The following is a 14,291-nucleotide window of genomic DNA, read 5'->3' on the forward strand; positions in this document are numbered from 1 at the left end:
TCGGTCTTGCTCTCCAGATTGATAAATAATAATGTTATTTCTGTATTAATTCAGGTATTCTAGAGGCCTGCTTAAAAAAAATGGTGATTTGTGTTTACTGTTAGGCCTTGTTCACACCAGCGAGCCATGCTAAAAACACCGCTGCTGGTGTGTTCTGAGATGCAGTGCCGATGCGCCAATCCCAGTGCATCACACAGTTTACTTTTTCCACAGAACTTTAATAGAATGTTACACGTGACTGTAATGCAATTCTATTTACTACAGCAGGGCTGTGCGCATCACCACCTGTTGTGCTAAAAAGAACACTTGCTGCTGTGGTGTGAACTGAAAGCATAAGAAACGAGGCATTGTGCCTTGTCTATACATTGGACTGTGCTGGTTATATCTAGAGATGAGCGAATCGAAGTAGGCGAAGTGGAATTCGTTTCGAATATTAGGAAAATTTCGATTCGCGTCGAATCCGAAAATAAGCAGACTTCGGATGCGCGAATCGAAATTTTTCCTAAAATGGCGGCGACATGTGCGGCGACGGAGCGGGGATGTCTGGGAAGGCGCGCAGACAAGGCGCGCTGACCCATAATGCATTCATTCATGACATGTGATCGCATTAGCCAATCAGCAGCCAGCCAGCCAGCACAGTGTAATGGTCGAGCTATAAATGGCGGCCATTTTAGAATTCTCCATTTGCCTCCAGTCATTCAACAGAGGCAGACCTGGCTGTATGCAGGGAGAGAGTTAGGGACAGAGAAACGTTACTTAGGGACACAGAAACGTTAGTTAGGGCCACAGAATCATTACTTAGGGCCATAGAAACGTTACATAGGGCCACAGAAACGTTACTTAGGGCCATAGAAACGTTACTTAGGGCCACAGAATCGTTAGTTAGGGCCACAGAAACGTTACTTAGGGACACAGAATTGTTACTCAGGGACAGACAGAATTGTTACTGAGGGATACAGAATTGTTACTGAGGGCCACAGAATCGTTACTTAGGGCCACAGAAACGTTACTTAGGGCCACAGAATTGTTACTTAGGGACAGACACAGAATTGTTACTGAGGGACACAGATTTGTTACTGAGGGCCACAGAATCGTTACTTAGGGCCACAGAAACGTTACTTAGGGCCACAGAATTGTTACTTAGGGACAGACACAGAATTGTTATTGAGGGACACAGAATTGTTACTGAGGGCCACAGAAACGTTACTTAGGGCCACAGAAACGTTACTTAGGGCCACAGAATCGTTACTTAGGGCCACAGAAACGTTACTTAGGGACACAGAATTGTTACTCAGGGAAAGTCAGAATTGTTACTGAGGGATACAGAATTGTTACTGAGGGCCACATGATCGTTACTTAGGGCCACAGAAACGTTACTTAGGGCCACAGAATTGTTACTTAGGGACAGACACAGAATTGTTACTGAGGGACACAGATTTGTTACTGAGGGCCACAGAATCGTTACTTAGGGCCACAGAATTGTTACTTAGGGACAGACACAGAATTGTTACTGAGGGACACAGATTTGTTACTGAGGGCCACAGAATCGTTACTTAGGGCCACAGAAACGTTACTTAGGGCCACAGAAACGTTACTTAGGGCCACAGAATTGTTACTTAGGGACAGACACAGAATTGTTATTGAGGGACACAGAATTGTTACTGAGGGCCACAGAACCGTTACTTAGGGCCACAGAAACGTTACTTAGGGCCACAGAATTGTTACTTAGGGACAGACACAGAATTGTTACTGAGGGACACAGATTTGTTACTGAGGGCCACAGAAACGTTACTTAGGGCCACAGAAACGTTACTTAGGGCCACAGAATTGTTACTTAGGGACAGACACAGAATTGTTACTGAGGGACACAGATTTGTTACTGAGGGCCACTGAAACGTTACTTAGGGCCACAGAAACGTTACTTAGGGCCACAGAATCGTTACTTAGGGCCACAGAAACGTTACTTAGGGCCACAGAATTGTTACTCAGGGACAGACACAGAATTGTTACTGAGGGATACAGAATTGTTACTGAGGGACACAGAACCGTTACTTAGGGCCACAGAAAAGTTACTTAGGGCCACAGAATTGTTACTTAGGGACAGACACAGAATTGTTACTGAGGGACACAGATTTGTTACTGAGGGCCACAGAAACGTTACTTAGGGCCACAGAAACGTTACTTAGGGCCACAGAATCGTTACTTAGGGCCATAGAAACGTTACATAGGGCCACAGAAACGTTACTTAGGGCCACAGAATCGTTAGTTAGGGCCACAGAAACGTTACTTAGGGACACAGAATTGTTACTCAGGGACAGACAGAATTGTTACTGAGGGATACAGAATTGTTACTGAGGGCCACAGAATCATTACTTAGGGACAGACACAGAATTGTTACTGAGGGACACAGAATTGTTACTGAGGGCCACAGAACCATTACTTAGGGCCACAGAATTGTTACTTAGGGACAGACAGAGAATTGTTACTGAGGGACACAGAATTGTTACTGAGGGCCACAGAACCGTTACTTAGGGCCACAGAAACGTTACTTAGGGACACAGAATTGTTACTCAGGGACAGACACAGAATTGTTACTGAGGAACACAGAATTGTTACTGAGGGCCACAGAACTGTTACTGAGGGCCACAGAACTGTTACTTAGGGCCACAGAAATGTTACTTAGGGCCACAGAAACGTTACTTAGGGCTACAGAAACGTTACTTAGGGCCACAGAATCGTTACTTAGGGACACAGAATCGTTACTTAGGGCCACAGAAACGTTACTTAGGGACACAGAAACGTTACTTAGGGACACAGAATTGTTACTCAGGGACAGACACAGAATTGTTACTGAGGGACACAGATTTGTTACTGAGGGCCACAGAACCGTTACTTAGGGCCACAGAAACGTTACTTAGGGACACAGAATTGTTACTCAGGGACAGACACAGAATTGTTACTCAGGGACACAGAATTGTTACTCAGGGACACAGAATTGTTACTCAGGGACACAGAATTGTTACTGAGGGACACAGAATTGTTACTCAGGGACACAGAATTGTTACTGAGGGACACAGAATTGTTACTGAGGGACACAGAATTGTTACTCAGGGACACAGAATTGTTACTCAGGGACAGACACAGAATTGTTACTGAGGGACACAGAATTGTTACTGAGGGCCACAGAACTGTTACTTAGGGCCAGAGAAACGTTACTCAGGGACACAGAATTGTTACTCAGGGACAGACACAGAATTGTTACTGAGGGACACAGAATTGTTACTGAGGGACACAGAATTGTTATTGAGGGCCACAGAACCATTACTTAGGGCCACAGAAACGTTACTTAGGGACACAGAATTGTTACTCAGGGACAGACACAGAATTGTTACTGAGGGACACAGAATTGTTACTGAGGGCCACAGAACTGTTACTGAGGGCCACAGAACTGTTACTTAGGGCCACAGAAACGTTACTTAGGGCCACAGAAACGTTACTTAGGGCTACAGAAACGTTACTTAGGGCCACAGAATCGTTACTTAGGGCCACAGAATCGTTACTTAGGGCCACAGAAACGTTACTTAGGGACACAGAAACGTTACTTAGGGACACAGAATTGTTACTTAGGGCCAGAGAAACGTTACTCAGGGACACAGAATTGTTACTCAGGGACAGACACAGAATTGTTACTGAGGGACACAGAATTGTTACTGAGGGCCACAGAACTGTTACTTAGGGCCACAGAAACGTTACTTAGGGCTACAGAAACGTTACTTAGGGCTACAGAAACGTTACTTAGGGCCACAGAATCGTTACTTAGGGCCACAGAATCGTTACTTAGGGCCACAGAAACGTTACTTAGGGACACAGAAACGTTACTTAGGGACACAGAATTGTTACTCAGGGACAGACACAGAATTGTTACTGAGGGACACAGATTTGTTACTGAGGGCCACAGAACCATTACTTAGGGCCACAGAAACGTTACTTAGGGACACAGAATTGTTACTCAGGGACAGACACAGAATTGTTACTCAGGGACACAGAATTGTTACTGAGGGACACAGAATTGTTACTCAGGGACACAGAATTGTTACTCAGGGACACAGAATTGTTACTGAGGGACACAGAATTGTTACTCAGGGACACAGAATTGTTACTCAGGGACAGACACAGAATTGTTACTCAGGGACAGACACAGAATTGTTACTGAGGGACACAGAATTGTTACTGAGGGACACATAATTGTTACTGAGGGCCACAGAACTGTTACTTAGGGCCAGAGAAACGTTACTCAGGGACACAGAATTGTTACTCAGGGACAGACACAGAATTGTTACTGAGGGACACAGAATTGTTACTGAGGGACACAGAATTGTTACTGAGGGCCACAGAACTGTTACTTAGGGCCACAGAAACGTTACTCAGGGACACAGAATTGTTACTCAGGGACAGACACAGAATTGTTACTCAGGGACACAGAATCGTTTAATTAAAGAGTATGTCAGACAACATGCAGAGGAGTGGCAGAGGAGGCAATGTTTTAGGAGTGAGCAGACGTGGCAGCAGAGGAAGGGGTCGAGGCAGCACTATTCGCAGCCAGAGGCCAGTGCTCCCGGTGTCATCCAGCGGTCGTGTCTCCACCGACAACCCTGCCGTCATCAATTGGTTGGCTCGGTCGTCTTCCTCTTCCCAGGTCACCTCTGACACCTACAGCCAACGGTCGGTGGGTACGTCAGACACAACCGTTAGTTGGCATGGCCCGGGAGCAAGCCCACTGAAATCACGTGTCCTCTACCTGCCCCTGTCCTTTGGTGTTCCCTCACCAAGCGAAGTATCGCATGCTGTGGGCTCAGCCCCACTGTACAGTGAGGAAGAGCTAACAGAGGGCGGTCAGGAACGGGGGGAGACATCCGCCTCTTCAGCAGCCAGGCGAAGAAGTAGTGGCGAGGAGAGTGGCTCGGTAGCCGGTCTAGAGACAGGTCTGTCTCCTGACCCACACGCAGCCGATGGGGCTAGTAGTGAGGCGGAGACCCTAATTGATGATGATGAGGCTGATCGCACTTGGCAGCCTCGTCGTCATCAGGCTATTGCTTCCGCATCATCAGGAGAAGAGGGTGGCAGCTTGGCAGCGAGCAAAACAGTCGGTGGGTTGCCCAGGAGGCAGCAGGGTCGCAGCAGTGTCAGTGGAGGCAAACGGCCACGGAGTACAGCACCAGCTCCACTGCAGCCTACCACCACGGTCAGTAGTGGTGCCGGTGTGCACGGAGGAAGCAGCAGTCAGCCAGTGAGGAGTATGGGGGGAAAGTTTCCTACTCGGCGGTGTGGCAATTTTTTGTCAAGCCGCCCGAGGAAGTAAACGTAGCCGTATGTCGACTATGTGGCCAGAAAGTCAAGCGTGGCCAGGGGGCCCATGTTGGGACTACAGCGTTGCGGCAGCATATGCAGCGTCGCCATTTGGTGGCCTGGGAAAACCGTGATAAAGATACGGCGGTTCTGCCCGCCCCAGCCCCCGCTCCATCACCCGCTCCGTTACTTGCTCCGTCACCCGACGTCAATCGCCCTCTATCAGCCAGTCAAGGCTCCAACACCTCTGCTGAGGGGAGTTGTCGCTCGTTGCCATCTTCCGCTCGTTCAGATGCTCCTTCTCCTGCTACTCCTCTTCACGGATTCCGTCAGCAGTCTTTCTTGGAATCCGTTTCCAAGAGACAACAGTTTGCGAGCACGCACCCGACGGTGCAAAAGCTGAACGTCCTCCTGTCCAAGTTGCTGGTGCTGCAGTCCCTCCCTTTCCAAGTGGTGGACTCAGCACCTTTCCGAGAAATTATGGCTTGTGCCGCGCCGCGGTGGAGAGTGCCAAGCCGTCATTTCTTTGCCAAAAAGGCAGTGCCAGCCCTGCATTCACATGTAGAAGAGATGGTGGGCCAGTCTTTGAGCATGTCGGTCTCTGCCAAAGTGCACGGCAGCGCCGACGTGTGGAGCTGTAACTACGGTCAGGGACAGTACATGTCATTTACGGCCCACTGGGTGAACGTGGTGCCGTCACAGCCGCACCAGCAACTTGGACAGGTCACGCCGCTTTTGCCTCCACGTTTGCACGTCCTTGGTCCACAAAAGATGTCCGCCTCTACCACCTCTTCTTCCTTCGTGTCCTCAGTCGCCACCCCCGTGCCAAGTCCCATTACCCGACCGGCATATCACATGTGCAGGGCGCAACGGTGTCACGCTGTGCTGCACCTGGTATGCCTTGGCGAACGTAGTCACACAGGGGAGGAACTTCTGAGTGTAATGAACAGAGAAATCGACAGATGGCTGTCTCCGCGCAAACTGAAAATCGGAACCATGTTGACCGACAACGGAAAGAACATGGTGTCTGCTCTGCGTCAAGGAAGGTTGTGCCATGCGCCATGCATGGCTCACGTGTTCAATCTGGTTGTCAAGCGGTTCCTAAAATCCACCATCCCACTGCAAGACATCCTTAAAATGTCACGTAAACTTTGCATGCATTTCAGCCATTCCTACACCGCAAAGCACACCCTCCTTGAGCTGCAGCGGCAGAATGGAATTCCACAGCATCGCCTGATCTGCGACGTTGCAACAAGGTGGAATTCAACCCTACACATGTTAGACCGCCTTTACGAACAGCGAAAGGCCATCACCGATTTCCTGATGTTACAAGCGGATAAAGGTACTCCCCTGTGTAACTTCGATGTCAGCCATTGGCAGCTCATGCGTGACACCTGCCGCTTGCTCAGGCCCTTTGAGGAGGCCACGCTATTCGTGAGTCGGCAGGACTATGGGATGAACGACGTCATTCCTCTGTTGCACGTCCTGGAACAAATGCTGTTAACAATGGCTGGTCAGGGTGCGGTAGACGTGGCGCACAGATCTCAACGCCACATGACCCCTTTGGGGGCAGGACAGGAAGAAGAGGAGGAGGTAGAGGAGGACATTGGTGCTCAGGAATTATTGAGTGAAATGGGTGGTTTTTCCACTCAGTGGACAGGAGTGGAGGAGCAGGAGCATCTGGTAGAGGAGGAGGAGGAGGAGACAGAGGACCCAGACGCACCGTGGCAGTATGCTGTGGAGATGGAGGCAGGGAGTCCCTCGCATTCCTTGGCACAAATGGCCCATAGCATGCTCGGTTGCTTGCGTAGCGACAGCCGAATAATAACCATCAGACAGAGGGATGACTTTTGGCTGTCCACCTTGTTGGACCCTCGCTACCGTTCAAAAATGGTGGCCTTTTTCACACCTGCTGAGAGGGAGGCCAAAATAACGTACTATAAAAACCACCTATGTAGTCAGTTGGTCTCTGCCTTTCTGCGCCAACGTCCATCCTCAGACACTGTGGGCCCTGTGCGCTCGCGTTCCGCTGCCATGGCAGCAAGGGAGGGGTGGGGTGGTAGGAGCAGTGGCAGCTCCACCAGCAGCGGCTGCCTCAGTCTGCAGTCGATGATGAGTAGCTTTCTTCACCAGCGCAGTGAGGAAACTACTAACCAGCCGCAGCAGCAGCAGCAGCAGCATCAGGTGGACCTGGAGCAGGACCTCAAACAACAGGCTTGGGCCTACTTGGACAGCACCCTGCCAACCGAGGTAGACAATCCCCTTGACTACTGGGCAACGAAACTTGACCTTTGGCCCCAAGTAGCTGAATTTGCCCTTGAAAGGCTGTCATGCCCGGCCAGTAGCGTGGCATCGGAGCGCGTGTTTAGTGCGGCAGGAGGTATTGTAACTCCGCGGAGGACACGACTGTCCACCCAAAGTGTGGAGAGACTCACGTTTGTGAAAATGAATCAGGCGTGGATTAGTCTGGATTTCAAACCACCAGTTCCTGACACAACTGACTAAATCCGCCATGAATCATGCCCCAAACATGTGCCACTTTCAGGTCTCCTCACACTGCTGGTGTGTTCCATTTTTTGTCATAGGGTGCTGGCAGATTACGGGCCTCCCATTGCTGCTGCCAGGCCCGTAATCTGCCATGGGCCCCTGTACCACCTCCTCATGCTGCTGCCAGGTCCACAGTGTCTCATGGGTCCCTGTACGGCCTCCCATTGCTGCTGTCTCCATCGCCACACTCTGCCATGTGCCACTTTCAGGTCTCCTCACACTGCTGGTGTGTTCCATTTTTTGTCATAGGGTGCTGGCAGATTACGGGCCTCCCATTGCTGCTGCCAGGCCCGTAATCTGCCATGGGCCCCTGTACCGCCTCCTCATGCTGCTGCCAGGTCCACAGTGTCTCATGGGTCCCTGTACGGCCTCCCATTGCTGCTGTCTCCATCGCCACACTCTGCCATGTGCCACTTTCAGGTCTCCTCACACTGCTGGTGTGTTCCATTTTTTGTCATAGGGTGCTGGCAGATTACGGGCCTCCCATTGCTTCTGCCAGGCCCATAATCTGCCATGGGCCCCCGTACCGCCTCCTCATGCTGCTGCCAGGTCCAGAGTCTCTCATGGGTCCCTGTACGGCCTCCCATTGCTGCTGTCTCCATCGCCACACTCTGCCATGTGCCACTTTCAGGTCTCCTCACACTGCTGGTGTGTTCCATTTTGTCATAGGGTGCTGGCAGATTACGGGCCTCCCATTGCTGCTGCCAGGCCCGTAATCTGCCATGGGCCCCAGTACCGCCTCCTCATGCTGCTGCCAGGTCCACAGTGTCTCATGGGTCCCTGTACGGCCTCCCATTGCTGCTGTCTCCATCGCCACACTCTGCCATGTGCCACTTTCAGGTCTCCTCACACTGCTGGTGTGTTCCATTTTTTGTCATAGGGTGCTGGCAGATTACGGGCCTCCCATTGCTGCTGCCAGGCCCGTAATCTGCCATGGGCCCCTGTACCGCCTCTTCATGCTGCTGCCAGGTCCAGAGTCTCTCATGGGTCCCTGTACGGCCTCCCATTGCTGCTGTCTCCATCGCCACACTCTGCCATGTGCCACTTTCAGGTCTCCTCACACTGCTGGTGTGTTCCATTTTTTGTCATAAGGTGCTGGCAGATTACGGGCCTCCCATTGCTGCTGCCAGGCCTGTAATCTGCCATGGGCCCCTGTACCGCCTCTTCATGCTGCTGCCAGGTCCAGAGTGTCTCATGGGTCCCTGTACGGCCTCCCATTGCTGCTGTCTCCATCGCCACACTCTGCCATGTGCCACTTTCAGGTCTCCTCACACTGCTGGTGTGTTCCATTTTGTCATAGGGTGCTGGCAGATTACGGGCCTCCCATTGCTGCTGCCAGGCCCGTAATCTGTCATGGGCCCCCGTACCGCCTCCTCATGCTGCTGCCAGGTCCAGAGTGTCTCATGGGTCCCTGTACGGCCTCCCATTGCTGCTGTCTCCATCGCCACACTCTGCCATGTGCCACTTTCAGGTCTCCTCACACTGCTGGTGTGTTCCATTTTTTGTCATAGGGTGCTGGCAGATTACGGGCCTCCCATTGCTGCTGCCAGGCCTGTAATCTGCCATGGGCCCCTGTACCGCCTCTTCATGCTGCTGCCAGGTCCAGAGTGTCTCATGGGTCCCTGTACGGCCTCCCATTGCTGCTGTCTCCATCGCCACACTCTGCCATGTGCCAATTTCAGGTCTCCTCACACTGCTGGTGTGTTCCATTTTGTCATAGGGTGCTGGCAGATTACGGGCCTCCCATTGCTGCTGCCAGGCCCGTAATCTGCCATGGGACCCCGTACCGCCTCCTCATGCTGCTGCCAGGTCCAGAGTCTCTCATGGGTCCCTGTACGGCCTCCCATTGCTGCTGTCTCCATCGCCACACTCTGCCATGTGCCACTTTCAGGTCTCCTCACACTGCTGGTGTGTTCCATTTTGTCATAGGTTGCTGGCAGATTACGGGCCTCCCATTGCTGCTGCCAGGCCCGTAATCTGCCATGGGCCCCCGTACCGCCTCCTCATGCTGCTGCCAGGTCCAGAGTCTCTCATGGGTCCCTGTACGGCCTCCCATTGCTGCTGTCTCCATCGCCACACTCTGCCATGTGCCACTTTCAGGTCTCCTCACACTGCTGGTGGGTTCCATTTTTTGTCATAGGGTGACACCTGCCGTTTGCTCAGGCCCTTTGAGGAGGCCACGCTATTCGTGAGTCGGCAGGACTATGGGATGAACGACGTCATTCCTCTGTTGCACGTCCTGGAACAAATGCTGTTAACAATGGCTGGTCAGGGTGCGGTAGACGTGGCGCACAGATCTCAACGCCACATGACCCCTTTGGGGGCAGGACAGGAAGAAGAGGAGGAGGTAGAGGAGGACATTGGTGCTCAGGAATTATTGAGTGAAATGGGTGGTTTTTCCACTCAGTGGACAGGAGTGGAGGAGCAGGAGCATCTGGTAGAGGAGGAGGAGGAGGAGACAGAGGACCCAGACGCACCGTGGCAGTATGCTGTGGAGATGGAGGCAGGGAGTCCCTCGCATTCCTTGGCACAAATGGCCCATAGCATGCTCGGTTGCTTGCGTAGCGACAGCCGAATAATAACCATCAGACAGAGGGATGACTTTTGGCTGTCCACCTTGTTGGACCCTCGCTACCGTTCAAAAATGGTGGCCTTTTTCACACCTGCTGAGAGGGAGGCCAAAATAACGTACTATAAAAACCACCTATGTAGTCAGTTGGTCTCTGCCTTTCTGCGCCAACGTCCATCCTCAGACACTGTGGGCCCTGTGCGCTCGCGTTCCGCTGTCATGGCAGCAGGGGAGGGGTGGGGTGGTAGGAGCAGTGGCAGCTCCACCAGCAGCGGCTGCCTCAGTCTGCAGTCGATGATGAGTAGCTTTCTTCACCAGCGCAGTGAGGAAACTACTAACCAGCCGCAGCAGCAGCAGCAGCAGCATCAGGTGGACCTGGAGCAGGACCTCAAACAACAGGCTTGGGCCTACTTGGACAGCACCCTGCCAACCGAGGTAGACAATCCCCTTGACTACTGGGCAACGAAACTTGACCTTTGGCCCTAACTAGCTGAATTTGCCCTTGAAAGGCTGTCATGCCCGGCCAGTAGCGTGGCATCGGAGCGCGTGTTTAGTGCGGCAGGAGGTATTGTAACTCCGCGGAGGACACGACTGTCCACCCAAAGTGTGGAGAGACTCACGTTTGTGAAAATGAATCAGGCGTGGATTAGTCTGGATTTCAAACCACCAGTTCCTGACCCAACTGACTAAATCCGCCATGAATCATGCCCCAAACATGTGCCACTTTCAGGTCTCCTCACACTGCTGGTGTGTTCCATTTTTTGTCATAGGGTGCTGGCAGATTACGGGCCTCCCATTGCTGCTGCCAGGCCCGTAATCTGCCATGGGCCCCCGTACCGCCTCCTCATGCTGCTGCCAGGTCCAGAGTCTCTCATGGGTCCCTGTACGGCCTCCCATTGCTGCTGTCTCCATCGCCACACTCTGCCATGTGCCACTTTCAGGTCTCCTCACACTGCTGGTGGGTTCCATTTTTGTCATAGGGTGCTGTATGGCCTCCCATTGCTGCTGCCTCCACCGCCACACTGTGGCTCCACACTCTGGTTTTGGCCCCGTGACTGCCCAAATGAGTGAAGTGTGCGGTGATTCTAAGATCGACGGCACTCATCTGCATGTCATACTGACTGACAGTATTATTTCTCTTCCCCAGCAGACTCCAAGGGCATTTAAATTAAAGGTACAGTGTTCTGCACTAATATGAAGGCTCTCTGAAGCCTAGAAACACCCTTTTATAAGTTAAATTCGCAGCGAATATATTCGCATCGAATCAAATTTATTCCTCGAATTCGCCGAATCAGCCGAATCGAATGTTTGAATACTTCGCTCATCTCTATAAGCAACCATGCGCAAACCACATAAATAATTACACAATGCTACATTTTACCTTAGTACCCCATAGATTACTGTGCAGTTGGCATCTTTTCAATGCATGTCGTGTTATGGGAAAAGCATTGCTTTAGCTTTGTGACTCAGCAAACCAAGTGAGCTTTATTTAATATTTTATTCTGAAAATACATTTTCTGTTTAAATCTTTTTTTTGCTTGCTGTTTGAATACAGGGCTGTCTGGAGATTTAGTAGGGGAAGTAGGTTGAGAGTAAATATTCATGGATAATAAAAAGTTTGTGATTAAATAAAATAAAATGTACTGTAATAACCTTGATTTTGGTACTCAGTAAGATTGATAAATAATGTAAGTGAATCCCTAGAATCCACTATCAATCCCTGTTATCTAGGCGTGACATATTGGGGTAGATTCACTAAGGGCTCATTCACACTTGACTGTTTTACCAACGCTTGCCAAATGCCCCTATAGTGTTTGGCAAGCGTTGGTCCGGCATTTGCGGAGAATTTTTTAACGCTCGGCAAATGCCGCATGCGTGGTTTAGCGGCGGTTGCTAGGCATTAAAAACGCCCCACAAATGCCTAGAATGAAGTTTGAATGGTGTTACCGCTACGCAAACGCCCCGCAACCGCATCGCAACCGCGCCGCAAACGCCGGGCGTTTGCAGAGCTGCACCATAGACAATAATAGGAGGCTTCAACGCCTCCTGACTCGTCCAAAGGCGTCTGTTTTGCCACACCGCGCCGCGATGCTACCGCTCCTGTTAGAACAGCACCATGTGCTGCAATGTGCAGAATTGCCAGAGGCGTTTGGGAAGCGGTAAAAATGCTTCCCAAATGCCTCTCTGCCGCCTGCACACAACGCTAGTGTGAACGTAGCCTTAAATTGATGCACTTAGAATCTGGTGCAGCTGTACATAGTAGCCAATCAGCTTCTAACCTTAGCTTGTTCAATTCATCTTTGGCAATAAAACCTGGAAGCTGATTGGTTTCTATGCAGAAGTGCACCTTATTTTGTACTCTCCAGCTTTAGTAAATAACCCCCACTGGGTGGGAAGTCAGTTACTACATTTACACATAACCAATATGTTTAAAGAAAAAAATATATATATATTTTGCAAGGACATATATGCATATCATTTTAAACTAATATTTGTATATAAATTGATACTATTGTTCTGTATGTATTCTTCCATCTATTCTAAAGGCCTTATAGAATAATGACATATGATTAGAAAACGGTAGCAAACTATCACTATTACACAACAGCAGCAGTACTGGTACCCCTTTATTCCATGTATATCTATTGCATTGTTACGATCCATTTCTGGAGCAGAAACCAAAAAAGTATTTGCTTTGGAATTAAATTCTCACAGATAGCTATACTCTGAAAGAACTACAAAACAGTGCATTACATATTGTACATCAGGCCAGAGATATGTGCACTGGCATTTCTAAATAGACATTGCTGTTGATTTACTAAAGACAACTAGGCTGTACATTTTTCAAAGGCATTTTCCATAGCGCTTAGTGAATAAGGTGAGGCTCTGCTGCCTTCCATTATCCAATCATGATGCAAGCAAAAATACTGCTTTTTATTTTTCTTGCAATTGATTGGGTACTCTTTTGCAAAGTGAAGTTTTACCACATTTACTAAGATCTGGGGAAAATTCCCTTGCAAAGTGCGACTTCCCTTTCAAAGTGAACATCCTATTTGCCTTTAATAAATCAACTCCACTGACAGTAGTTTTTTGTCACTGGCCACTGTTGTCTGTAAGATTAACTTTAATAGGACCACTAGGAAATAATGACACAGCTTGAGTATTTTGTGCTTTGTAAAAGACATCGGTTGTACTTCCAGTTTGCTATGCACTTACATGCCGCAGGCGAGGTGTACTGGACAAACACCTCTGATTCCACAAAATCATGTTATATTTCCAAGGCATAAGTTGTGTAAAACCTCCGCAGTACAGATGATATACAGTCTCCTGACTTTTGTTTGTGTTCTACAGATTTGTTTTACAGTTGGTACAACTGATGTTGAAAGCAAATTGATTTACTTGTTCAAGTTAAAGCATATTAATATTTAAAGGCCTTGGTTAAACTAATTGCCTGACTTAATTTGTCTGCAAGAGAAATCAGATATGTTTAGCGCAAGATTTGGAAACATTTGGGTGAAAATTCCATTATGGGTGCAAGCCAAATGTCATTTTACTATTAGTCTTCTTGCAAATCTAATGAATCTGCTGGTGCCTTAGTCACATACTGCAATCAGCAGTTATTTTATCTACAGGCATTTTTATATCTCACTCATTATAAAAATGTCTTTTCGTTTTTCAGCGTTGGTATTAATGTTTGTGGTGTGGATGAAGCGCCGGGACAAGGAGAGGCAAGTCAAGCAGCTCCTTATTGACCCAGAGGATGACGTCAGAGATAACATATTAAAGTATGATGAAGAAGGTGGAGGAGAGGAAGATCAGGTAAAGAAAA

At 49.5% G+C, this 14,291-nt stretch overlaps 1 protein-coding gene across 1 annotated transcript in view; it reads left to right on the plus strand.

Annotated features, from left to right (window-relative positions):
* The window catches only part of CDH2 (cadherin 2), a 389,823-nt gene that overhangs the window by 359,081 nt on the left and 16,451 nt on the right, over positions 1-14,291 (plus strand). The window contains exon 14 of the mRNA XM_089675699.1: positions 14,142-14,281. Within this exon, the coding sequence (XP_089531825.1) occupies positions 14,142-14,281 (140 nt within the window). The remainder of the gene's footprint in view (positions 1-14,141; positions 14,282-14,291) is intronic.

The sequence above is a fragment of the Staurois parvus genome, unplaced genomic scaffold, assembly GCF_062004578.1.
Source record: "Staurois parvus isolate SC_StPar_1 unplaced genomic scaffold, SC_StPar_1.0 ptg000157l, whole genome shotgun sequence".
NCBI lineage: Eukaryota > Metazoa > Chordata > Amphibia > Anura > Ranidae > Staurois > Staurois parvus.